The sequence below is a fragment of the Schistocerca piceifrons genome, chromosome 11, assembly GCF_021461385.2.
Source record: "Schistocerca piceifrons isolate TAMUIC-IGC-003096 chromosome 11, iqSchPice1.1, whole genome shotgun sequence".
Lineage (NCBI taxonomy): Eukaryota > Metazoa > Arthropoda > Insecta > Orthoptera > Acrididae > Schistocerca > Schistocerca piceifrons.
This window is the reverse complement of record NC_060148.1, coordinates 12463258-12489238: the sequence shown is the minus strand read 5'-3', so window position 1 is coordinate 12489238 and position 25981 is coordinate 12463258. Positions and strand designations below refer to the sequence as shown.

At 42.2% G+C, this 25981-nt stretch overlaps 1 protein-coding gene across 1 annotated transcript in view; it reads right to left on the bottom strand.

The window, feature by feature from the left end:
* The window catches only part of LOC124720216, a 199118-nt gene that overhangs the window by 130462 nt on the left and 42675 nt on the right, over positions 1–25981 (bottom strand). The window contains exons 2-3 of the mRNA XM_047245537.1: positions 9759–9905; positions 1753–2019 (exon numbers count right to left, since the gene is read on the bottom strand). Coding sequence (XP_047101493.1) covers positions 1753–2019; positions 9759–9901 — 410 coding nt within the window. The 5' untranslated portion in view covers positions 9902–9905. The remainder of the gene's footprint in view (positions 1–1752; positions 2020–9758; positions 9906–25981) is intronic.

Here is a 25981-nt window from a genome sequence, read left to right as displayed (position 1 = left end):
GGTGTTATTACCATCGACACTAAGTACTGCGAATGGATTGGACAGGTTTGCCTCCGAACGATACACAGCCCGTACTGTTGACACCTGCACTGCCATCAGTCCAGTGGCATACAGGTACAATGATAAATGGAGATAAGAAATGAAGTGAAGTGCAATTACCCTGTAACGAGCCACTTGCAATAACGCACCCCCTACAGAAAAACACTCAGGAAATACACTCCTGGAAATTGAAATAAGAACACCGTGAATTCATTGTCCCAGGAAGGGGAAACTTTATTGACACATTCCTGGGGTCAGATACATCACATGATCACACTGACAGAACCACAGGCACATAGACACAGGCAACAGAGCATGCACAATGTCGGCACTAGTACAGTGTATATCCACCTTTCGCAGCAATGCAGGCTGCTATTCTCCCATGGAGACGATCGTAGAGATGCTGGATGTAGTCCTGTGGAACGGCTTGCCATGCCATTTCCACCTGGCGCCTCAGTTGGACCAGCGTTCGTGCTGGACGTGCAGACCGCGTGAGACGACGCTTCATCCAGTCCCAAACATGCTCAATGGGGGACAGATCCGGAGATCTTGCTGGCCAGGGTAGTTGACTTACACCTTCTAGAGCACGTTGGGTGGCACGGGATACATGCGGACGTGCATTGTCCTGTTGGAACAGCAAGTTCCCTTGCCGGTCTAGGAATGGTAGAACGATGGGTTCGATGACGGTTTGGATGTACCGTGCACTATTCAGTGTCCCCTCGACGATCACCAGTGGTGTACGGCCAGTGTAGGAGATCGCTCCCCACACCATGATGCCGGGTGTTGGCCCTGTGTGCCTCGGTCGTATGCAGTCCTGATTGTGGCGCTCACCTGCACGGCGCCAAACAAGCATACGACCATCATTGGCACCAAGGCAGAAGCGACTCTCATCGCTGAAGACGACACGTCTCCATTCGTCCCTCCATTCCCGCCTGTCGCGACACCACTGGAGGCGGGCTGCACGATGTTGGGGCGTGAGCGGAAGACGGCCTAACGGTGTGCGGGACCGTAGCCCAGCTTCATGGAGACGGTTGCGAATGGTCCTCGCCGATACCCCAGGAGCAACAGTGTCCCTAATTTGCTGGGAAGTGGCGGTGCGGTCCCCTACGGCACTGCGTAGGATCCTACGGTCTTGGCGTGCATCCGTGCGTCGCTGCAGTCCGGTCCCAGGTCGACGGGCACGTGCACCTTCCGCCGACCACTGGCGACAACATCGATGTACTGTGGAGACCTCACGCCCCACGTGTTGAGCAATTCGGCGGTACGTCCACCCGGCCTCCCGCATGCCCACTATACGCCCTCGCTGCACATACGGTTCACGTCCACGCTGTCGCGGCATGCTACCAGTGTTAAAGACTGCGATGGAGCTCCGTATGCCACGGCAAACTGGCTGACACTGACGGCGGCGGTGCACAAATGCTGCGCAGCTAGCGCCATTCGACGGCCAACACCACGGTTCCTGGTGTGTCCGCTGTGCCGTGCGTGTGATTATTGCTTGTACAGCCCTCTCGCAGTGTCTGGAGCAAGTACGGTGGGTCTGACACACCGGTGTCAATGTGTTCTTTTTTCCATTTCCAGGAGTGTATTCTAAACCACAAACAGTGAAGTCAGGATTCACACTGCAGTTTCCACTACTTCAAGATGCGGATGACAGCCACATACCCACACGCGGCACACGGAATACGCGAGTCGACTAGGGACCCGGCCACTCACCGGCTCTCGCAGTAGAAACAGGTGTAGCGGCAAGAGTCGGACTTCGTGACGGCGGCCACGGCCGCGCGAAGCAGAGCCAGGTACGAGCGGGGCCGTTCCGACGTCGCCTCCTGCCGCACCCGTCTGCCCGGCTCCGGGTCGCCCGCGCGCCGCCCTCGGCCTTTCGTCGAGGCCTCGGACGCGTGGGTGGGCGCGGGGTCGTGTGCCGTCCGCTCCCGCCGCTGGCCCGGCGTCAGTCGTTTTAGGCCGGTGAGGTGGGTCGACCCACTGCAATCGTGACAGCTCTCGGCTGTAGTTTACACTTACACAGGAAATATCAATACATCTACATCCACTTCAGTAAGTACCAACTTATATCCTTTTCCCAGAAAAAATGATTCCTTATTTTATGACACAGTAGTAAGAAGCATTCAGAGAGTGGGGAAGAGGAAATCGCGACCACCTGATTTGAAAAGGACTTTTTGCCTGGAAACCATTACTGCATGAATGCTAGCACATTTTCACACTGAATAACACTTTCTTATTTACAAACAAAAATACACGATATTGATGTTGGACAACATCATTTATTTTTTCATCCACTCTAAATTGGCTTTTGACTTTCTAGGCCATCCTCAAACAACTTAACTCTAAACAGTTAGTCCACACAACGGCAGTGAGGTGTTAACTACACAAACATTGTTGTTCCAAAGATATGATGATGATGATGTTGTTTTGGTTTGTGGGACGGTTATGAGTGCCCGTACAATTTCCCAACCTGCGCTCAGCCCGATTTCGCCACTTTCCTGGATGATGATGAAATGATGAGGACAACACAAACACTCAGTCATCTCGAGGCAGGTGAAAATCCCTGACTCCGCCGGGAATCGAACCCGGGACCCCGTGCTCGGGAAGCGAGAACGCAACCGCGACACCACGAGCTGCAGACTTCTAAAGATAGATCTAGACAAAAAACACAAGCAGAATGAAATACATTAAGACGGTGTGGACAAATAAACCTTATACAGGGTGTTACAAAAAGGTAGGGCCAAACTTTCACGAAACATTCCTCACACACAAAGAAAAAAAAATATGTTATGTGGACATGTGTCCGGAAACGCTTACTTTCCATGTTACAGCTCATTTTATTACTTCTGTTCAAATCACATTAATCATGGAATGGAAACACACAGCAACAGAACGTACCAGCGTGACTTCAAACACTTTGTTACAGGAAATGTTCAAAATGTCCTCCGTTAGTGAGGATACGTGCATCCACCCTCTGTCGCACAGAATCCCTGATGCGCTGATGCAGCCCTGGAGAATGGCGTATTGTATCACAGCCGTCCACAATCCGAGCACGAAGAGTCTCTACATTTGGTACCGGGGTTGCGTACACGAGAGCTTTCAAATGCCCCCATAAATGAAAGTCAAGAGGGTTGAGGTCAGGAGAGCGTGGAGGCCACGGAATTGGTCCGCCTCTACCAATCCGTCGGTCACCGAATCTGTTGTTGAGAAGCGTACGAACACTTGGACTGAAATGTGCAGGAGCTCCATCGTGCATGAACCACATGTTGTGTCGTACTTGTAAAGGCACATGTTCTAGCAGCACAGGTAGAGTATCCCGTATGAAATCATGATAACGTGCTCCATTGAGCGTAGGTGGAAGAACATACTGACGAAACTAAAATGAGTTCTAACATGGAAATTAAGCGTTTCCGGACACATATACACGTAACATCTTTTCTTTATTTGTGTGTGAGGAATGTTTCCTGAAAGTTTGGCCGTACCTTTTTTGTAACACCCTGTATATTACTTTATACTCTAGATTAAAAGTATTAGAATGCAGGGTGTTTCAAAGAGAATGGCCCGATTTTGAAATTCCATATTTATTGATAAAAACATACTACAAACATGGAATGAATTGCAAAATACTCACAAAACTTTAAAGTTTTAGCCACAATTTTACAAATCCTCTACATGTGCGCCAGCAGCAGCACGAATAACATATAGACAATAGCTAAATTTGTCATAACTTTTACACAATCTATCTGCTTTTACAGAACTTACAGTGCCTGTTATTCTATTCTTCCCTTCTTCTTTCTCACGAGATAGAGGGGAGAAGAAAACACTTTTCTTGACATAACCGCACAAGGGAAGAAAAAAAGAAAGGTTACTCGAAGTCATGTCTGGCAATTTTGGAGGCCGAGAATGCAGGCAGGGCAATGGGTCTCGAGGTCCCGTGCGCCCCATCCATCATTGAGGTATCTTCAAATGCTGCAAACTGGCTTTTCCCAAAACTTCCGGAGGATTCTTACAACTTCCTTTTCCTACAGCAGGGGGCTGCACCACACAAGACACAAAAATGTATGTCAGTCTGTCAGTGACAGTCTGCCCTGCATTCTCGGCCTCCAAGATCGCCAGATGTGACGGTATGCAATATTTTTTTCCTTGTGGGATAAGTGGAGGTAACGGTGTTGTACATCTCCTTTTTACCGCCCGACATAGAAGATCTGAAGAATAGAGTAACATCTTAACAAATGTGAACACAGTCCGTAGTAGGCCGTAATGCGATATTTATTTAATCGTGCGATTAGCTAATGTCGACTAAGGGCCATTGTCAAGCATCTGTAAAACCGACACGGAAAAGCAATACATTGTCTGCATAGAGAGGCACATATAACTAACACTTTGCACAGCTCTCATTAAGATAAAACATTACTTTAGTTCTTACTTACATTTGTAGCATCTGTATTTCACGCCATTTTCAAATCAGTGTCAATTACAAGTAAAAAGTAGCCATATTCTGCCATTTTACGAAAGAATCCACACGACAGTTAACACTTTTTAAGATCGTATTCTTAACTTTGCTCTGTGTACAACAATATGGTAACCAACAGCAGCTGGTGATTTGTTGTTACAGATACATATTCATCCAGAGACTTCAAGACTCTCAACAGCACATATCTTAGGCACGTAACATTTACTGCTGGCGTGCCAGACTTAGTTGATGTCATGTATAAAATAAGTCAGTGACAAAAGAATACATTAAGGACACACAAATGGACATAAAATATTGTCTACGGTACATGGCATATCAACAGACAAACTACATTATTTGAAACATCGTATTAATGGAAATACGAGGGTGAGTTAAATGAAAACCTTAAATATTTTTTTTAAATATTGTTTATAGTGCAGAAGTGGTACAAAGCTGTATCACTTTTCAACATAATCTCCCCCAGCGCTTACAAAGTGCATAAATTCCTTTACAAAAAAAAAAATTCTTTTGGTAGTCCTCGCAACCACTCGTGCACCGCGCGGCGTACCTCTTCATCAGAGCGAAACTTCTTTCCTTCCACTGCGTCTCTGAGTGGTCCAAACATATGGAAAACCACTTGGGGCAAGGTCTGGTGAGTATGGTGGATGAGGAAGACACTCAAAATGCAGGTCTGTGGTTGCTGCAATTGTTGTACGGGCAGTGTGGGGGCCTTGCATTGTCGTGTTGCAAAAGGACACCTGCTGACAGCAATCCACGTCGCTTTGATTTGATTGCAGGCCGCAGATGATTTTTTAGGAGATCTGTGTACGATGCACTGGTGACAGTGGTCCCCCTAGGCATGTAATGCTCCAAAATGACGCCTTTTCTCGTCCCAAAACAGAGTCAGCATAACCTTCCCTGCTGATGGTCCTGTTCGAAACTTCTTCGGATCTGGTGATGTGGAATGGCGCCATTCCTTGCTCGCTCTCTTCGTTTCCGGTTGGTGGCAGTGAACCCAGGTTTCGTCCCCAGTAACGATTCTTGCAAGGAAGCCATCACCTTCTCGTTCAAAGCGCCGAAGAAGTTTTTCGGAAGTCTCTCATTTCAGGAGTCAGCTGCCGTGGCACCCATCTTGCAGACACTTTGTGAAACTGGAGCGCATCGTGCACAATGTGGTGTGCTGACCCGTGACTTATCAGTAAACATGCTGCAGTGTCATTCAGTGTCACTCGGCGGTTTTCCTTCACTAAAGCTTGAACAGATGCAATGTTCTGTGGAGTCACAACTCGTTGTGCCTGACCTGGACGAGGAGCGTCTTCCACTGACGTCACACCATTTACGAACTTCCTACTCCTTTCGTAGACTTGCTGCTGTGAACCTTCATTCGTTGATGAATTTCAATAGGTTTCACACCTTCACTACGAAAAAACCGAATAACAGAACGCTGTTCTTCCCTGGTGCGAGACACAAGTGGATCAGCCATCTTTATACTGATATGTGATGGTATGTTTGCATCTGCACTATGCTGCCACCTACAGACCATTCTGAACGCTGTTTGTAGCACGCTTACCAACTTACAGGGTAACGGCACGAAATTTTGATTTGTTATTACAAATTTAAGGTTTTCATTTGACTCACCCTCGTATATATGAGGTACGTACAAAATTCCACAAAAAATTGGCTTCCTTTCTCCTCTTTTTATAGTTTTTTTTCCATGTTATTCTCTTTATCCCATGGTTTTTAATGCATTTTGTATTATGATATTCAGTGTTACCAATAATGGATGAAACATTTTATAACGCAGCTGACATTTGGTTGTCACCCTTTCACGCATTGTATATTGGTTGTTTAAAAAAAAATTGTGGGTTATCTTTCTGAACAAATAGTCACACCTGGCTTCTATGTGTCTAGAAAAAGCCTCCGGACCCTGATGACTTACAGTATACAACGATCATTATACTTGGCACGCCAGCAGTTGATAGAATATTCTATTTCTATTATTTGTGGAATTTTGTACATACCTCAAGTATATTTGTGTTAATATGATGTTTAAAATAATGTAGTTTGTCTGATGATATGTCACGTACTGTATACAATATTTTATGTCCATCTGTATGCCCTTACTGTATTCTTTGGTCACTGACTGTTTTTATACACGAAACCAACTAAGTCTGGCACACCATCAATATATACTACATTGTAACATTACAGGTCGGGATTAATCTACGAGGTCTTGAATATCTTATTTGTGTCTGTCAGTTGGCATGGAGAAATTGAGATACGGGGGATTTCTTTATACAGTTTTGCATGATTAAGTCCGGACCTTAGCAAAGCTGTCTTTTAGTTACGTGTGATTTGCGATTTGTTATGTGTTACTTTCCGATAATAAATCATTTTTTTTATTACCATTAAAATATAATGATGATAAATGTTTCCGATCATTTGGAATGATATTTTAATAACTACGCAGATGACGTGACATCATTTGTTTGCTCTTAGAAGGGGTAAAAAAAAATTTTTTTAATGTCTTAATTGTGTGTGTATGATGGTCAGTGTCAGGATCAGTGATTACAATTCCAAAAATAATTGATTGGATGAAGTTCAATTGCACACAATTAGGGCAAATTGTGACCTTGAAATTGGTTGTAGATGTATGCAGGTCAATTTCGTGACAGGCTGGTAAGCGTCACGAGTGTGTCGCGGTATCAAGACTGCATTTGCACCGCCGATGGTTTGCTTTAAACTCACGAAAATACAATTTACACGAATTCTTAATTATCGCAAAAGGGTAGAATATTTGATGAGCCATTGTGCAGGACATAAGTTTGGATAGAAAGATCATTTTCAAAATTCAGTATAAATCCTGTTGATCGAAGTAGCCTAGCAACCCAAAAGCTCATACGTGGTTATCAGCAGAAACAGTGTACTATTTTTCATGCACACATTTACACTCTACATTGAGGTGTGGATAATTTGTGGGTGCAAAATAAACATTTCAAAGCATTTGATTAAATAAAAAGGAAAAATATAAAGAAGTTTATTCGTATATTTTGTTGTTTCATGAACAGTCATATTTTCTTATAGTGGTGTATAGCCTTACGTATTATTAACACTGTGACAGACTGATCGCAAGTGCTGTCGTTACAAGTCAAGTTTTGGGCCTGATTAAGAGTAGCTGGTTCTTGAAGTCTCAAAGGTTAAGTGAAGAATAATATCACGCTTTCAAACGCACTATCTTTATACTATATTAAGCTAGCTATTTCCGGAATCAGGTGATACCGTGGCCGTGTAGTTGTGTGTTGTCGACAACAAATAGGTAAACGCAAACATAAACCTTTCTCGTACTCTGATATCGACGAGGGAAAGAAGGGATGACATACACATATACATATACAAACGGTATACGTGACGCCTTACAATACAGCAACACAACGGACGTCACGGTATAACGTGCCTAAGATACGTGCTACCGAGAGTCTTTAAGTCTTTGGATGAATATGTATCTGTGAGAACAAATTACCAGCTGTAGTCAGTTACCATGTTGTTGTACACAGAGCAAAGTTCAGAATACAATCTTAAGAGGTGTCACTGTAGTGTGGATTCTTTCGTAAAATGACAGAATGTGGCTACTTTTTACTTGTAATTAACAGTGATTTGAAAATGACATGAAATACAGACGTTACAAATGTGAGTAAGAAGTAAAGTAATGTTTTATCTTAATGTGAGGCGTGTAAAGTGTTATTTGTACATGGCGATATACGCAGACAATGTAGTGCCTTTCCACGTTGGATTTGCAGGTGGTTGACAAAGATGCTTAGTTCAATTCAGCTAATTGCACAGTTAAAAAACCATCACATTACAGCCTATTACGGGCCATGTAGACATTTATTAAGCATCTCGAGGCTGTGAATTCGCACAAACACAAAAAAATTGACGAATAACATCTTCAATAACCTCTGTCATAGCAGATATATTGTGTAAAATTTATGACGAATTTAGCTATTGTCTAGATGTCTGAGCTGCTGCTGGTGAACACACAGAGTAATTTTAATAGCACGGATAGAATTTTATGGGTATTTTGCAGTTCATCCTGTGTTTGAAGTGTGTTTCTATGAATTAATATGGAGTTTTGAAATCAAACAAATCTTTTTGAAACACCCTGTGCACAAGCCAAGATTCCTCCCCCCCCCCCCCCCCCCTCTCTGCGCGCGCGCCCACACACACACACACACACACACACACACACACACACACACACACACACACACGTGTGTGTATATATATATATATATATATATATGTGTGTGTGGATGGATATATATATATATATATATATATATATATATATATATATATATATATATATATATGTGTGTGTGTGTGTGTGTGTGTGTGTGTGTGCGAGTGTATACCCGTCCTTTTTTCCCCCTAAGGTACGTCTTTCCGCTCCCGGGATTGGAATGACTCCTTACCCTCTCCCTTAAAACCCACATCCTTTCGTCTTTCCCTCTCCTTCGCTCTTTCCTGATGAGGCAACAGTTTGTTGCGAAAGCTTGAATTTTGTGTGTGTGTTTGTGTTTGTTTGTGTGTGTATCGACCTATATATATACAAAGGTGATGTGACTTACTGAACGAAAGCGCTGGCAGGTCGATAGACACACAAACAAACACAAACACACACACACAAAATTCAAGCTTTCGCAACAAACTGTTGCCTCATCAGGAAAGAGCGAAGGAGAGGGAAAGACGAAAGGATGTGGGTTTTAAGGAGTCATTCCAATCCCGGGAGCGGAAAGACTTACCTTAGGGGGAAAAAAGGACGGGTATACACTCGCGCGCGCACACACACACACACACACACACACACACACACACACACACACACACACATATCCACACACACACACACACACACACACACACACATTTATATATATATATAAAAGTGTAGGGAAAAGTGTTGTTATTTTAGCAGAAAATGGCCAACATGCTTGTACAGAACTTCTTTCTTTAGCTACGGATGAACATTTTATCAGTGAATCTGTCGAGGGCAACATTGTACCAAACCTGGCAATGTGACATAATAAATGGTAACAGTGACTCAATTTTTAAATCATAGATAGTAAGCCTGACATACAAATTTAATACACTTGAAATAGTCGTTCAAACCAGGCAACACACACTACACATCCTGAAGTCAACAGTTGACTGTGACAGTACCAGGGAAGTATGTGTTCACGGAGTGATGCAGTAATGCTGCACCTACCCTGGGTCGAGTCCCCTCTCGAGCTGGTTACTGGCGGCTCGGTGCAGCACCCCACCAAAAGCCGTCGAGATGTGCGTCTTCAGCCCCTCCACCTCGCCACTGTAGCTCAGCGGTCCCGTCGACGGGGCTGGGCCTGTCGTCATCGTGCTGCAACACGACAACACAAACCTCGTAGTGAGTCACTGTGACAAATTACGCCTTGAAGTACACTGTATACAACAGAAGCAAATGAATGAGAAATAGAGGAAACAGTAGCAGATCTGAGAAAAATAAAAGGACAATATATAGCAAAGAACAGAAAAAAAACATATATACTATGTGTACAACTTTGCTTCCGCCGTTTTCTTTCTCGAAGTTCAGGGCTTTATTGTGAAAAATGTTGTTGTCGTGGTCTTCAGTCCAGAGGTTGGTTTGATACAGCTCTCCATGCTACTCTATCCTCTGCAAGCTTCTTCATCTCCCAGTACCTACTGCAACCTACATCCTTCTGAATCTGCTTAGTGTATTCATCTCTTGGTCTACCTCTACGATTTTTACCCTCCACGCTGCCCTCCAGTACTAAATTGGTGATCCCTTGATGCCTCAGAACATGTCCTACCAACCGATCCCTTCTTCTGGTCAAGTTGTGCCACAAACTCCTCTTCTCCCCAATTCTATTCAATACCTCCTCATTAGTTATGTGATCTACCCATCTAATCTTCAGCATTCTTCTGTGGCACCACATTTCGAAAGCTTCTATTCTCTTCTTGTCCAAACTACTCATCGTCCATGTTTCACTTCCATACATGGCTATACTCCATACAAATACTTTCAGAAACAACTTCCTGACACTTAAATCTATACTCGATGTTAACAAATTTCTCTTCTTCAGAAACACTTTCCTTGCCACTGCCAGTCTACATTTTATATCCTCTCTACTTCGACCGTCATCAGTTATTTTGCTCCCCAAATAGCAAAACTCCTTTACTACTTTAAGTGTCTCATTTCCTAATCTAATTCCCTCAGCATCACCCGACTTAATTCGACTACATTCCATTATCCTCGTTTTGCTTTTGTTGACGTTCATCTTATATCCTCCTTTCAAGACACTATCCATTCCGTTCAACTGCTCTTCCAAGTCCTTTGCTGTCTCTGACAGAATTACAATGTCATCTGCAAACCTCAAAGTTTTTATTTCTTCTCCCAATTTTTCTTTTGTTTCCTTTACTGCTTGCTCGATATACAGATTGAATAACATTGGGGATAGGCTACAACCCTGTCTCACTCCCTTCCCAACCACTGCTCCCCTTTCATTCCCCCCCCCCCCCCCCGACTCTTATAACTGCCATCTGCTTTCTGTACAAATTGTAAATAGCCTTTCGCTTCCTGCATTTTACTCCTGCCACCTTCAGAATTTGAAAGAGAGTATTCCAATCAACATTGTCAAAAGTCTACAAATGCTAGAAATGTAGGTTTGCCTTTCATTAATTTATTCTCTAGGATAAGTCGTAGTGTCAGTATTGCCTCATGTGTTCCAACATTGTGAAAAACTTTAAAAAATATTATGGTTCATAGTATTGCCCATCGCTGGCCACTACATTCTTCCAGCTTTTGGATAGCATACGAATCCCATGGCGGAAGACATGGTCTTCTTTTGTGGGGATCCGCGAATCGATTCAATTTTGCACTTGTTCGCATGATCGGAAGTGCTGGTCAGCCAGACTGTATGCCACTGATCGAAAAAAGGGGCAGTCACAGAGAGCAATATATGGAGGGATAGGACTTCTCATTTCAACATCTACGTGTGTATTTTGACGGGTTTTGCGACATGGGGTCGTGCACTAACCTGATGCAAAATTACCTTTACGTGTCTATCGCTGTATTGTGGCTGTTTGTGTGTCAGTGCTGGGCTCGAACGCATCAGTTGCTTTCAATAATGATGTCCTGTGACTGTCTTCGTCTGTTTCAGTAGCTACAAAAACGTTCTATCTCCCCCCCTCCCCCCCCCCCCCCCCCCCCATGCTGGTCTTCAACATCAAAATCACCGTTCTTAAGGCGTTGAAAACATTCTCTGCGCACGTTCTTCCACTAACAGTCCCCACACCATTGGTCTTACCCAGCATTTTAAGAGCCACAGTCGCATATTTCTTCATGTTAAAGCAGAAAATTAAAACTTCCCGCAAATGGTGAGAAATGGGTATGAAAGTTGATGTACTTAATTGAGAATAACCTTATGATCCAATCACAAATTGACTAATATTTTTATGGCCTTGTGTTTACAGATGCCTAAGCTTATTCCATTACACCTACGATCAACCACCTGCACCCCAGTTGCCACTACTGCCGTCTATTGCAAAATGGCGGAAGCAAAGTTGTAGACCTAATAGTTTTCTACAGTTGCTATCAAAAAATTACTAGAGAATTTTATTTTGTAGCAACTAAGTTTATAACACTTTTTGGTGGTATACTTAAAAATGCCTTTCATCAAAACTGCGCAGCACAGCCTGAACCGATTTTATACATGAAGTTTTCTTGGCGAATCATTAATGATGCGTTTCAGGTATTCAACTACTGAAGAAGAGAGCTGGATCAATGGTTCGAATATTGTACAGAAAAATGGAATTGCCAACTTAGCTAAACACCTGATAACACAACATTAAGAACTTAACAGATGTTAAAAGAAAGTACCAGAGAAACAGACTATCCATTGTTGCAGCCATTGAAAAATGGCAAGACAAACATAAAAAAATCTAGAGCATCAAAAAGAAATTCAAACATTTATGGATAAAACATAGAAACTGAAAAAGTTAGTATACGAAAATTAGGGTTCATTCTGCAAAACAGACACCTCCAATTATATCTGACCAGGAAGAGCCGGGGCCAATATAACAATTTAAAGAAAGAAAGGAATTCACACATATGGTACGGATGTTTGTGATCTGCTAGTTCTAATTTGAATATAAAACATTTCTACAAAGAAGAGAGAGACTGTACATTGCTACTTCTTCCTCACCAGTGTAACATTCTGTCATCCCAAAATTTTCAGTTCCCACAATATGCTGTTCCATAAACTTTGCTTCTCGATACTTGCCCTGACAAAGGCACGTTAATGAGTCTAAGCAACAAACATTAAACAATTTTCAACAGTTGTTCTGTTCATCAGTGCCCCTATTCACTGTTACCATGCTGAGAACTGTCTCCCTGTTTTCCTCAGAATTTCTATTCCAATTCGAATCATCAGTCTCCCAGATGATTTGATGAGGCCTACCACAATTTCCTCTCCCATGGCAACCTCTTGATCTCAGAGCAGCATTTACATCAAGATGCCCCAATTATTTGTCAAATGTATTACAATCCCTATATCACCACACAGCTTTAGCCCTCTATGCCTCTCCCCAGTACCACTGAAGTTATTTCCTAATATCTTAACAATGCCCTATCACCCTGTCCCTTCTATTACAGTTGGAGTCACAAACATCACACCTTCTCAGCTAGCCAATGAGCATTGAGTGGTGTTCCCAGTGCTCGGCTGTGAATGCTAAAGGTAATGCAATTGTAACTCTTAACACAATTGTTATGAGTTGTTTAGCGACTTTCTATTCTATTAGTTGGAGTTGTCATCGCTGATGCCGGTGGTAAGTGATAAATTCTGCACAAGCGAGCGAGACACAAATTTGCAGGATATGTGCTACCTCTAAGCGGGAAGCACGCACGTGCACAAACCGCGACCGTCGCTCGGAATTGTCAACAATGAAATCTTCTTCTGTGCCTTGATACGCGTGAACCGCCACCGTTTGTGGATCGGACTATAACCAAAGTTTTGCACAAATTAATTTTGCCCAGGCAATACCTCCCTTATTATTCCACTTTAATAGCAGTGTGCTTTTGTATAAACATATCTGAAACACCTTCTCTTCCACTCTGGTTTTCCCATAATCCTTTCCCATAATCCATGTCTCCCTTCCAGACAGCCATCATCACCAGTTTTCTGCTGTACTGGCAGGTCCTTTGCATCTCCATTTCATGCAAACCATTGCTCCTCCTCAATGCCAATGTATGTGCCGCCACCCATCACACTGTCCGTGATGTGAAACCTCTTCCTCCTTCGCCTCCTCTTCCGTCCACATACTCTCCTAACCAGTGCTTTTTTTTCTAAAAAGAAGTTTGAGGGTACTCCGACATGAGATACAATGCAGCAAAAATTAGTTATAACTGAAGCATGGGATACCACCCGTCTGCTTTTAGCCATGACGCCATCAACATGTCGGGGGGAAAATAATTAAAAAAAATTTTTTTTTAATTAAAAAAAATGGTATCTGACTCTTCAGTTGACTTTACAGCTTAAATGAAGCAGGCAATACAGAGAAACACACAAACATACAAGAGAACGTGGTATCGAACACTTCAGTTTACCTCACCTCAAATGAAGCATGCGATTTGAGCGTACACACATCCGTTTAGCACTACCATCGCCCACTATTGGCGGGCAAAGGCACTACATGCTTGTCGAACTGGCTGTCAGCGATTCAGTTGCCGAGAAGATTCGTCGCAGCTTCGAAATGCATGAAACAGTCAATGACATCGACTTTCCCACCAAAAACTGCACTGGTATCATTCGTATTGCGATCACTAACACGAGAAAATGAAATAAAAAATATACATCCGTGAAGTAAATCTTTGGAACTCTTCCAAGTTCTCAGAATTGTAAAAAAATTACTTTGCCGACGAAAAAGTTTAGGGGTACGCATCCCCAGCATGAGATTTTCACTCTGCAGCGGAGTGTGCGCTGATATGAAGCTTCCTGGCAGATTAAAACTGTGTGCCGGACCGAGACTCAAACTCGGGACCTTTGCCTTTCGTGGGCAAGTGCTCTACCAAAGTTCCCGAATTAGAGTCTCGGTCCGGCACACAGTTTTAATCTGCCAGGAAGTTTCGCATCCCCCAGCGTTCCCCCACAAAAACAGCACTGCTCCTAATGCTATTTTTATAACCCCTTCTTCATTGTCAATATGTTTTCAATCCACTTTCGTTTCTTTCTTTTTATTATATCCAGTAACTGTCTTTGATCTCCCACACTTCTCAGTACCTATTCACCAGCCAACGGACATTTACAGAAGGCCGAGCAGACATACCTCTGCTTGAAATCAGAATAGCTCCTGGGGAAACTGCGAAGCATCTTTGGCGCTAGTAAAACATTACTGAGTTCACTCCTTTATTTCTTAATGTTTACAAGTTGTCCTTTGACATGAACCTCAGTTGTTGCTCATTCGGCTGAATGTCAGATTCTAGATCACGTCCATTGAGATAGCTCAGCTTGGCAGGTGAACACCCCAGGGAGGACATGGTGACCCTAGCACTGTCGCAGATTGCCTGTTAGCATGTGCGGCTGTTGCCCAGTGCGAAGCGCCCTCTGCCGGCTACTGGATTGTCTTCGGTCCCACTCCGAATTCTACAGTGACCCCTCAATGACCCACCAACTACATACCTGATTTCGGTATTCGTACGGTCGGTCGATCTCCTCCCTACACCTGGTGGGTTTCGGCACCTGAGTCTTTAATGGGAATGTGAGCCCCGAGAGGCCCAGTAACCGGCTTCTACATCTACATCTACATCCATACTCTGCAAGCCACCTGACGGTGTGTGGTGGAGGGTATCTTGAGTACCTCTATCGGTTCTCCCTTCTATTCCAGTCTCGTATTGTTCGTGGAAAGAAAGATTGTCGGCATGCCTCTGTGTGGGCTCTAATCTCTCTGATTTTATCCTCACGGTCTCTTCGCGAGATATACGTAGGAGGGAGCAATATACTGCTCGACTCCTCGGTGAAGGTATGTTCTCGAAACTTCGACAAAAACCCGTACCGAGCTACTGAGCGTCTCTCCTGCAGAGTCTTCCACTGGAGTTTATCTGTCATCTCCGTAACGCTTTCGCGATTACTAAATGATCCTGTAATGAAGCGCGCTGCTCTCCGTCGGATCTTCTCTATCTCTTCTATCGAACCTATCTGGTACGGATCCAACACCGGTGAGCAGTATTCGAGCAGTGGGCGAACAAGTGTACTGTAACCTACTTCCTTTGTTTTCGGATTGCATTTCCTTAGGATACTTCCAATGAATCTCAGTCTGGCATCTGCTTTACCGACGATCAACTTTATATGATCATTCCATTTTAAATCACTCCTAATGCGTACTCCCAGATAATTTATGGAATTAACTGCTTCCAGTTGCTGACCTGCTATTTTGTAGCTAAATGATAAGGGATCTATCTTTCTATGTATTCGCAGCACATTACACTCGTCTACATTGAGATTCAATTGCCATTCCCTGCACCGTGCGTCAATTCGCTGCAGATCCTCCTGCATTTCAGTACAATTTTGCATTGTTACAACCTCTCGATGTACCACAGCATCATCCACAAAAAGCCTCGGTAAACTTCCGATGTCATCCACAAGGTCATTTATGTATATTGGGAATAGCAACGGTCCTACGACACTCCCTTGCGGCACACCTGAAAACACTCTTACTTCGGAAGACTTCTCTCCATTGGGAATTACATGCTGCGTTCTGTTATCTAGGAACTCTTCAATCCAATCACACAATTGGTCTGATAGTCCATATGCTCTTATTTTGCTCATTAAACGACTGTGGGTAACTGTATCGAATGCCTTGCGGAAGTCCGTGTTGAAGTCCTGTATGGGCAGCACCCTGTGATGTGATGTTGTCATAAGACTGTCTATTTCTCCGTCTGTAGACGGTAGGCGGTGAGCAGCACGAAATTCGTCCGCTGGAGACAATCATCAAGAGTCCATCTTTGGCTAGTTCACACACTGCGCCGGAGCAACTGAGACATATGAGGGGGGATAAAATATAAATGGGATTTTTGTTCCTGAACGTCAACAGCCGTTGGGACTTGCCCCGCGTTTCTGCTATGCTTAAGCCCGTCTCACACGGAGCAAGGTTCGCCGCAAGTTTGCGAGATGGCGTGCATGCCTTCCGGCTTGCAGGGAAAGGAGCCGGCTATCTTCCATGCCGAAGATCTCCCACGGTGCAAAATCGGCAGCTAGTTGTGTTGTGATCAGCTGGATGTTGTATCGAACGAAGGTGGCTGCTTCAGGTACAGATGTTAAGAGCAAACTGGCATTATTAGCTCTTTTGGTGCTAAACGATGCAGAAATGCATGCTACCACTTGGTAGAGCACTTGCCCGCGAAAGGCAAAGGTCCCGAGTTCGAGTCTCGGTCGGGCACACAGTTTTAATCTGCCAGGAAGTTTCAAATCTATATATACAAAACAAAGTCGGGTTTGTTACAACACTTATAACTCGAGATCCGATGGACCAATTTTCATGGTTTTTGATTTGTTGGATTTGTCTCCGCCCCGAATAGCAGAATACATCTTAAAAATAATGAAAAATTGACGAATAAAAATTTTCATGGTTTTTGATTTGTTGGATTTGTCTCCGCCCCGAATAGCAGAATACATCTTAAAAATAATGAAAAATTGACGAATACTTGAAAAATGCGTTATTTTCCCTAAAAGTTCTTTAGTTTCGGAGCTGTCAAATTTTTTTGTCAAAATCTGTAAGTAATGACATTTATGCATGCGTTCATAAACTATTTATAATGGATGAATAAACTATTGTGTGTATTTTTTTAAAAAAAGATTGAAAAATATTACGCATGCGTTCAGAAATGTGTAATGAATACTTAATCATTTCAATAAATGCTCATTTGTTTATTACATGTCAAACATTTGTTGTCCAATCCTGTCAAATACTGTAACAACTATTTATGCGTGCGTTCAGAAATTTATTTTGTGTAAAATGTCTCGAAAGTTCAGGTAGGTACTGTTATATTTGTTTGTTTTAAACATTAATTTGTGTAAATTATTTATTAAATTAATTAAAGATTTATTCTACAGGTTAACAAAAGTGTAAATGTCTTTTCATAGGTTGTCTATGATTTTTCTTGATAAGCTATTGTCTATGTCTCGATTGTTTTATGTGGATCTGTGCGAGTGCATATTCAGTATTACTATTAATAAAAATGCCGCGTCCTAGAAGATCTAATCTTTCCCAGCGGAGGCGTAATGCAATTAGGCAACGGAATATCGCGAGTCAATTATCTGACGAAGAACGAGAAATTGCCCGAGAAGAGCGCCGCGTTACGATGGAGCAAAGAAGGGCCTTAATTCGTGCTTCTCAAACACAAGAGCAAAGAGAGGCAGCCCGTGAAACGGCTAGATTAGAAACGAGAAATCGTCGAGCTTATCGTACAGATGAACAGAGGAATAATCTTCGAAGTGCAACAAGAAATGGTTCAAGTATTGATTTGAATCGAGCAGCGTTTCGACATGATTGCACCATCGACTATAGCTTGCATCGTTTAGTTTGCATTGGTCCAATGGACGTTGTTTGCCAGCACTGTGGCGCATTGAAGTCTGCTGGTGAAACGCCTGGTTTGTGCTGCCTTAGTGGGAAAGAGACATTGCCATTAGTGGTCCCGCCACCAGAGCCATTGCGTTCCCTGCTTTATGGCGAAACACTAGAATCACGACATTTACTAGCGAACACTCACAAATACAATGTCTGTCTCCAAATGACTTCATTTGGGGCGGAAATTATCGAAGAACACGGATATAATCCGACATTTAAGGTAATTTACGTTAAAAACTTTATTTTCTATGATTGTAAAAAATATTTGGAATGTAGTTTGTTAGATTTCTGTATTTGTCTCTAAAATAAAAATGGTATGTTATTATTTGAAAAAAAAGTGTTTGTAAATCTAACTATAACTATGGCTTTGAATTTACAGATTCAAGGCCAGATTTGCCATCGCATTGGATCATTGCAACCTACTGAAGGTGCAAAGCACAAATTCTTGCAAATATACTTCATGGGCAATATGGAAGAATAACTTGACCGGCGTCAAGGGATCAACACAACTACGAAAAGAGCAATTCTCCAAGATTTGCAGCAAATGCTTCATGAACATCATGCATTGGTCAGGCTGTTCAAGACTGCTTTAGAGCGCATGCCAAGCGATGACTATAAAGTTGTAATCAGAGCAGATAAAAGACCAGCTGGAGCACATGAACGCACATTTAATGCTCCAACAATCGATGAAGTGGCAATCCTGATTGTTGGTGAAAACTTGGAAACACGTGATATTGTGCTCACACGACGCAATATATGAAACACACCGTTCATATGACGCGTTACAATACCCGCTGATGTTTTGGCAAGGAGACGATGGATATCACTTTAATATCAAAATGATTAATCCATTGAATGGTAAGATCAATATCATTGTTTTCAGTTTAACTTGATATACATTTTATTCTGTTTGCTTTTGGTACACAAAAAAATTTGTCACTCCTAATTTAGTAGAGAGTAGCTGCAAGAGCCGTTAACCTATTAGAGGTTCTAAAATACAATTTTTACTGTATTTGTTTCAGGTGAGGAAACTACCAAGAAGGTTAGTTCGATGAATTATTACGCATATCGTTTGATGATTCGTGAAAATTCTGACAATTATTTGTTGGGATTTCGTCGACTGCTTCAACAATACTGCGTTGACATGTACGTTAAAATCGAAACGGAGCGCCTGACTTTCATCAGGTTGAATCAAGCTAAATTGCGTTCGGAAGAGTATATTCATTTACGCGATGCAATAAGCACAGAAGGAGATTCAGAAAATGTTGGTCGATTGACTATTTTACCAGCGACATACACAGGTAGCCTGCGTCATATGCATGAATATGCGCAAGATGCAATGACATATGTTCGTCATTATGGTCGGCCAGATCTATTCATTACATTTACATGTAATCTGAAAACGATGGAAATTATTCAATTGCTGCTTCCCGGACAAACATCAAGTGATCGACACGACATCACCGCACGGGTTTTCAAGCAAAAAATTCGGTCACTAATAAATTACATTGTTAAGCAACACGTCTTTGGGATTACTCGATGCTGGATGTATTCAGTCGAATGGCAAAAACGAGGCCTACCACATGCTTACATTCTAATTTGGTTAGTAGACAGAATTCGGCCAGATCAAATAGATGACATCATATGTGCGGAGATTCCTGCTCCTGAAACCGATCCAGACCTACATGATGTTGTAATCACGAATACGATTCATGGACCATGTGGCACTATCAACCGACAATCACCGTGCATGGTCGACGGCAAGTGTTACAAACGGTATCCGCGAAAATTCACGGCAGAGACCATTACAGGCAACGATGGTTATCCATTGTATCGGCGTCGATCGCCCGATGATAATGGTAAAACTATCACAACTAAAGTGAAAGGAAACGATTTCATAGTTGACAACAGTTGGATTGTTCCATATTCGCCACTTCTTTCCAAAACATTCAAGGCACATTGTAATGTTGAGTATTGCAATTCGGTCAAATCTATTAAATACATTTGCAAATATGTCACGAAAGGGAGCGACATGGCGGTTTTTGGTATCGAAACATCCAATATCAACGATGAAATCACGCGCTATCAAGTTGGTAGATATGTGAACTGCAATGAAGCAATTTGGCGTATATTCTCATTCCCTATTCACGAACGTTATCCCACTGTTGTACATTTGGGGGTGCATCTAGAGAACGGTCAGAGAGTATATTTCACAGCGTCGAATGCTGCTCAACGTGCCGAAACACCTCCAGCGACAACACTGACCAGTTTCTTTGCGATTTGTCAAAACGATCCGTTCGCACGAACGTTGCTTTACTCGGAAATGCCACGTTATTACACTTGGAACGCTACATCGAAGAAATTTCAACGTCGGAAGCAAGGCGATGCAGTTCCTGGTCATCCAGATATGCGTTCTGCTGATGCTCTTGGTCGTATTTACACAGTTCATCCGAAGAATGATGAATGTTTCTATTTGCGGTTGTTGCTGGTACATGTTCGAGGGCCAACATCATTTGAATCACCACGAACTGTTAATGGTATAGTGTGCCCCACATTTCGTGCAGCATGTCAAGAGCTGAATTTGCTTGAAAACGATACTCATTGGGACACGACAATCGCTGAAGCAATTATTTCTGCATCTCCAAGTCAGATACACACATTATTTGCTATCATCATTTCGACATGCTTCCCATCGAACCCACGTGAACTGAGGAACAAATACAAAGATAACATGTCAGAAGACATTTTATATCGAATTCGTGTCAGCTCAAGAAATCCCGATCTTGAGGCGAATGAGGAGATGCATAACCAGGCTTTGCTCTTGATCGAAGATATGTGTTACCTCATGTGCGGCAGTTTGTTAGTTAGGTTAGGAATGCCAGCGCCAGATCGCGGAATGAATGACGCATTTAATAGAGAATTGGAATGTGAACGTGAATATGATCCACATGAACTAATCCAATCAGTTCAAACGAATGTACCACTGTTGAATCCTAAGCAGAAGGAAGTCTATGATACACTGATTAATGCAATTGATGATGGAAATGGTGGCTTATTTTTTTCGGATGCCCCCGTTGGAACTGGGAAGACATTCCTCATGTCACTGATTTTGGCCACTGTACGTGCGAGATCCGAAATTGCGGTAGCAATTGCTTCTTCTGGAGTAGCGGCCACCACTAGACCGAACATTAAAAGATCTGCGCAATGACTCAAGATGTTTTGGTGGTTCAATGATTTTATTATCTGGCGATTTCCGACAAACACTACCAGTAATTCCAAGATCTACTGCTGCCGACGAAATAAACGCTTGCCTCAAAGCATCAAATCTGTGGCGATATGTAAACAAACTTCAACTGTCTGTAAATATGAGAGTTGCATTGTTGAACGATCTATCTGCTGATGATTTCTCGAAGCAATTGCTGACTATCGGTAATGGCCGTGTTCCTGTTGACGAATCGAGCGGTTTGATTTCATTTCCTCCAAATTTTTGCAATTTCGTCTCATCAAAAAACGAGCTTATCAACAAAGTATTTCCGGATATCATTGCTAACCACAAAAATACTAAATGGTTAAGTGAGCGAGCAATTTTGGCGGCTAAAAATAAAGATGTAGATGACCTCAATTTTATAATTCAAAATCAAATCGTAGGTACTCTGTATTCATTCAAATCTATCGACTTTGTAACAAACGAAGAAGAAGCCACTAATTATCCAACTGAATTTTTGAACTCCTTGGATGTGCCTGGTTTACCACCGCACAATTTACAACTGAAGGTTGGGTCGGTAGTCATCGTGCTTAGAAATTTAAACCAACCAAAACTGTGCAATGGAACGCGTTTGGTGATAAGAAAACTGATGAGCAATGTGATTCACGCGTCGATACTTAAAGGAAAATTTAAAGATGAGGAAGTTCTTATTCCAAGGATTCCGATGATCCCAACAGTTTCAATACTGTTGAGTTTAAACGAATTCAATTCCCGATTCGTCTTGCCTTCGCCATGACGATCAACAAATCACAGGGCCAATCCTTGACTATTTGTGGCCTCAAATCTAGAAAATGCGTGTTTTTCTCATGGTCAATTGTACGTGGCACGCTCACGTGTCGGCAAACCATCCGCATTATTTGTTCTTGCACCTGACCAAAAAACAAAGAATGTCGTTTACCACAAGGTGCTTGAATGAAAATCCGATTAATGAATTAATCAGAGTGTATCCCAACCTGCACAACATAGTTTTCAATGATTTTTTTCTGACATGTGTTTGAAATACTTAATTATTATTATTTTTTTAATTTTTATTCACATTCTGTATGTATTCATCATCATTCATCAAAATAAAATACTTTTATATTTCTATCTATATTAATATTATTTTGTATCATTGTATTACGTTCATCAAAGCCTAAATAAGTTCAGCTAAAAGGTAACACGACATTCATTGACTGTTAGGCGGTACGAAGTTCGCCGGGTCAGCTAGTAACTAAATGAATAAGAAGTGAGACAACATCTGACATGGTATTTCAATACTGTTGGCAGAGTTCCATGGCAGGAAAGATGTGTTCAGGGAGGTAACAGATAATGGTTTACTATGTTTCTGAAACACTACCTTATTCATTGTTTCATTTTCAGTCCTTTGGGATATTGACAGTGATTTTGTGTGTGTGTGTGTGTGTGTGTGTGTGTGTGTGTGTGTGTGTGTGAGAGAGAGAGAGAGAGAGAGAGAGAAATATAAATTTACATGTATCTCAAGCAATGATTGGAACCTGTGTGCAAGACCTTGCAAAAATCTGATCTTATTTTGTATAACAGCTCCACAATTAATTACCTGGAACATGTAGAGAGCCACTATTATGAAATAATATTTTTCTTTGATGGTTATGAAGAAGGTATGAAAAGACCTACTAAACATTTATGTATCCCAAATCAACAGTTTTGGAAGATAATTTTGTGCTGACTGTATTTGTGGTAGTAAGGTACTGCACAATATTTGTTACTAATTGATAGCACTTGGATGTCTACGCTTATTTTTATTTTACTTATTTATTCATTCATCGAAGGATCATCTAACAATTATCTGGTATTTGTCACCATAATACAGGGTAGAGGAGGTTTAAACACTGAATCTTTCACATAACCCCACAGAAAGAAATCGCACGGGGTTAAGTCGGGAGAGCGTGGAGGCCATGACACGAATTGCTGATCATGATCTCCACCACGACCGATCCATCGGTTTACCAATCTCCTGTTTAAGAAATGCCGAACATCACGATGGAAGTGCGGTGGAGCACCATCCTGCTGAAAGATGAAGTCGGCGCTGTCGGTCTCCAGTTGTGGCATGAGCCAATTCTCCAGCATGTCCAGATACACGTGTCCTGTGACATTTTTTTCGCAGAAGAAAAAGGGGCCGTAAACTTTAAACCGTGAGATTGCACAAAACACGTTAACTTTTAGTGAATTACGAATTTGCTGCACGAATGCGTGAGGATTCTCTACCACCCAGATTTGCACATTGTGTCTGTTCAGTTCACCATTAAGAAAAAATGTTGCTTCATCACTGAAAACAAGTTTCGCACTGAATGCATCCTCTTCCACGAACTGTTGCAACCGCGCCAAAAATTCAAAGCGTTTGGCTTTGTCATCGGGTGTCAGGGCTTGTAGCAATTGTAAACGGTAAGGCTTCTGCTTTAGCCTTTTCCGTAAGATTTTCCAAACCGTCGGCTGTGGTACGCTTAGCTCCCTGCTCGCTTTATTCGTCGACTTCCGCGGCATACGCGTGAGACTTGCCCGCACGCGTTCAACCGTTTCTTCGCTCACTGCAGACCGACCCGTTGATTTCCCCTTACAGAGGCATCCAGAAGCTTTAAACTGCGCATACCATCGCCGAATGGAGTTGGCAGTTGGTGGATCTTTGTTGAACTTCGTCCTGAAGTGTCGTTGCACTGTTATGACTGACTGATGTGAGTGCATGTCAAGCACGACATACGCTTTCTCGGCTCCTGTCGCCATTTTGTCTCACTGCGCTCTCGAGCGCTCTGGCGGCAGAAACATGAAGTGCGGCTTCAGCCGAACAAAACTTTATGAGTTTTTCTATGTATCTGTAGTGTGTTGTGACCGTGTGTCAATGAATGGAGCTACAGTGAAATTATGAAATCGCTTCAATCATTTGTAATAGCCCTGTACAATGGAAAGACAAAGTTTGTAAATATACATATATGTGTACATATAAGTATGCTTTTGGGATAGGACAGCTTGTTGGTTGAGGCCTTGACAGAACCTTCATGAGGGGTAACATAAATCAGGATGGCCAAATAGGGCACGCTCCAACCTCTAAAATATGGGGTTACTATTTTAACAGTTGGATTGGCTCATCTGTTAGCCCCTATTGTACAATGTTCTTTGATTTAAGTACTGTCTGCTCCAGATAACTTATAATACAAATGTGGTTTTACTGTTCACTGTTGGACACGGAACAGCATTTAGTGATAACTCTGGATCACAAATTTGCTGCTTTACACCGTGCTCTAATTGTAGTGTGCTTGGAAAACTGGCTCCACACTGGTAGACATTCTTCTGTTCCCACCTCTGTCCTGAGTCTTCATCCCCTGTCATTCACTTCAGATATTGGCACAGGATTACAGTATTTTACGGTGTCGGGATGATGTTGTTATCCCATATTACTATTGACCACTTCCGTTAACACTGTATCAGTGATTCCCAACCTTTGTGAAACAATGTTTCTGCATGGAGTCAGATATTAGCTACTACGCTTGCATACCAATTTTTGTTGCTACCACTTTTTGATAACCTCTTTTTATATAGAATGATGTTGGTAGTCTCAGAACAACATGTTAAAATTGGTTCATTGTACTCCTGTTTGTAAGCCACTTGATTTTTAGACTCCTTGCGTTTGAAATACCAGTAACTAGAAGACATCACTTTGCCACTGTTCTGCGTGAGAACTGAATAATAATAATAATAATAATAATAATAATAATAATTTGTGTAGCACAATGGCAAAGTGCCTTTCTTTTGATGTGATGTCACTTCGGCAACTTGCATATTCCTAATCTAATCCTGTTATCAAGATGGGACATGTCATTTTTGGCAGCTCCTCACATCACTGAAAGGGGAATGCTACACTGAAGGCAAACTGAAAATTTTTGTGGTCTGAACAGGCTTAAATTTTGCTTCCTGTTTTCAGGCACACTATCACTAGCCTCCTTTAGCAGTGTAAGAACTATTACCTACTTTCTATTAATTTTGATGTATGTTTGAAACTGCAAAGAGAATAATGGAGCAATATATTGTTAAGAGAACTATGTGCAACTCTGAGAATATATTTAGGCATTTGTGAGGTCTCAATGTTGTCAAGGATGGCTACTACAAAGTATGTGCATTTTTTATCAGTTGCATAAAACTTTCTTAATCAGTATGCACATATTCAAGAATATTGTCTATATTTCTATTCGGACAATAAGTGTCTGTTTTTGTGAGTAAGAGATTTTCTGCTGTTCGTTACTGGTTTTCAGTTCCAGATGCAGCTGCAGATACACCAACTACATGATAGGATTCACGTTCAAGAATGCTTGTGAAGTGTTATGAAGAAAATACTGTTGCAGTTCATGTGTCCATATTTAAAAAGTGTACAGAACAAAGCAGCCATGTAAAAACAGACATTTTTTACTGTGTGTGTGTGTGTGTGTGTGTGTGTGTGTGTGTGTGTGTGTGGGTGGGTGGGTGAGTGAGTGGGTGGGTGTGTGAGTTCAAAATGGTTCAAATGGCTCTGAGCACTATGGGACTTAACATCTGTGGTCATC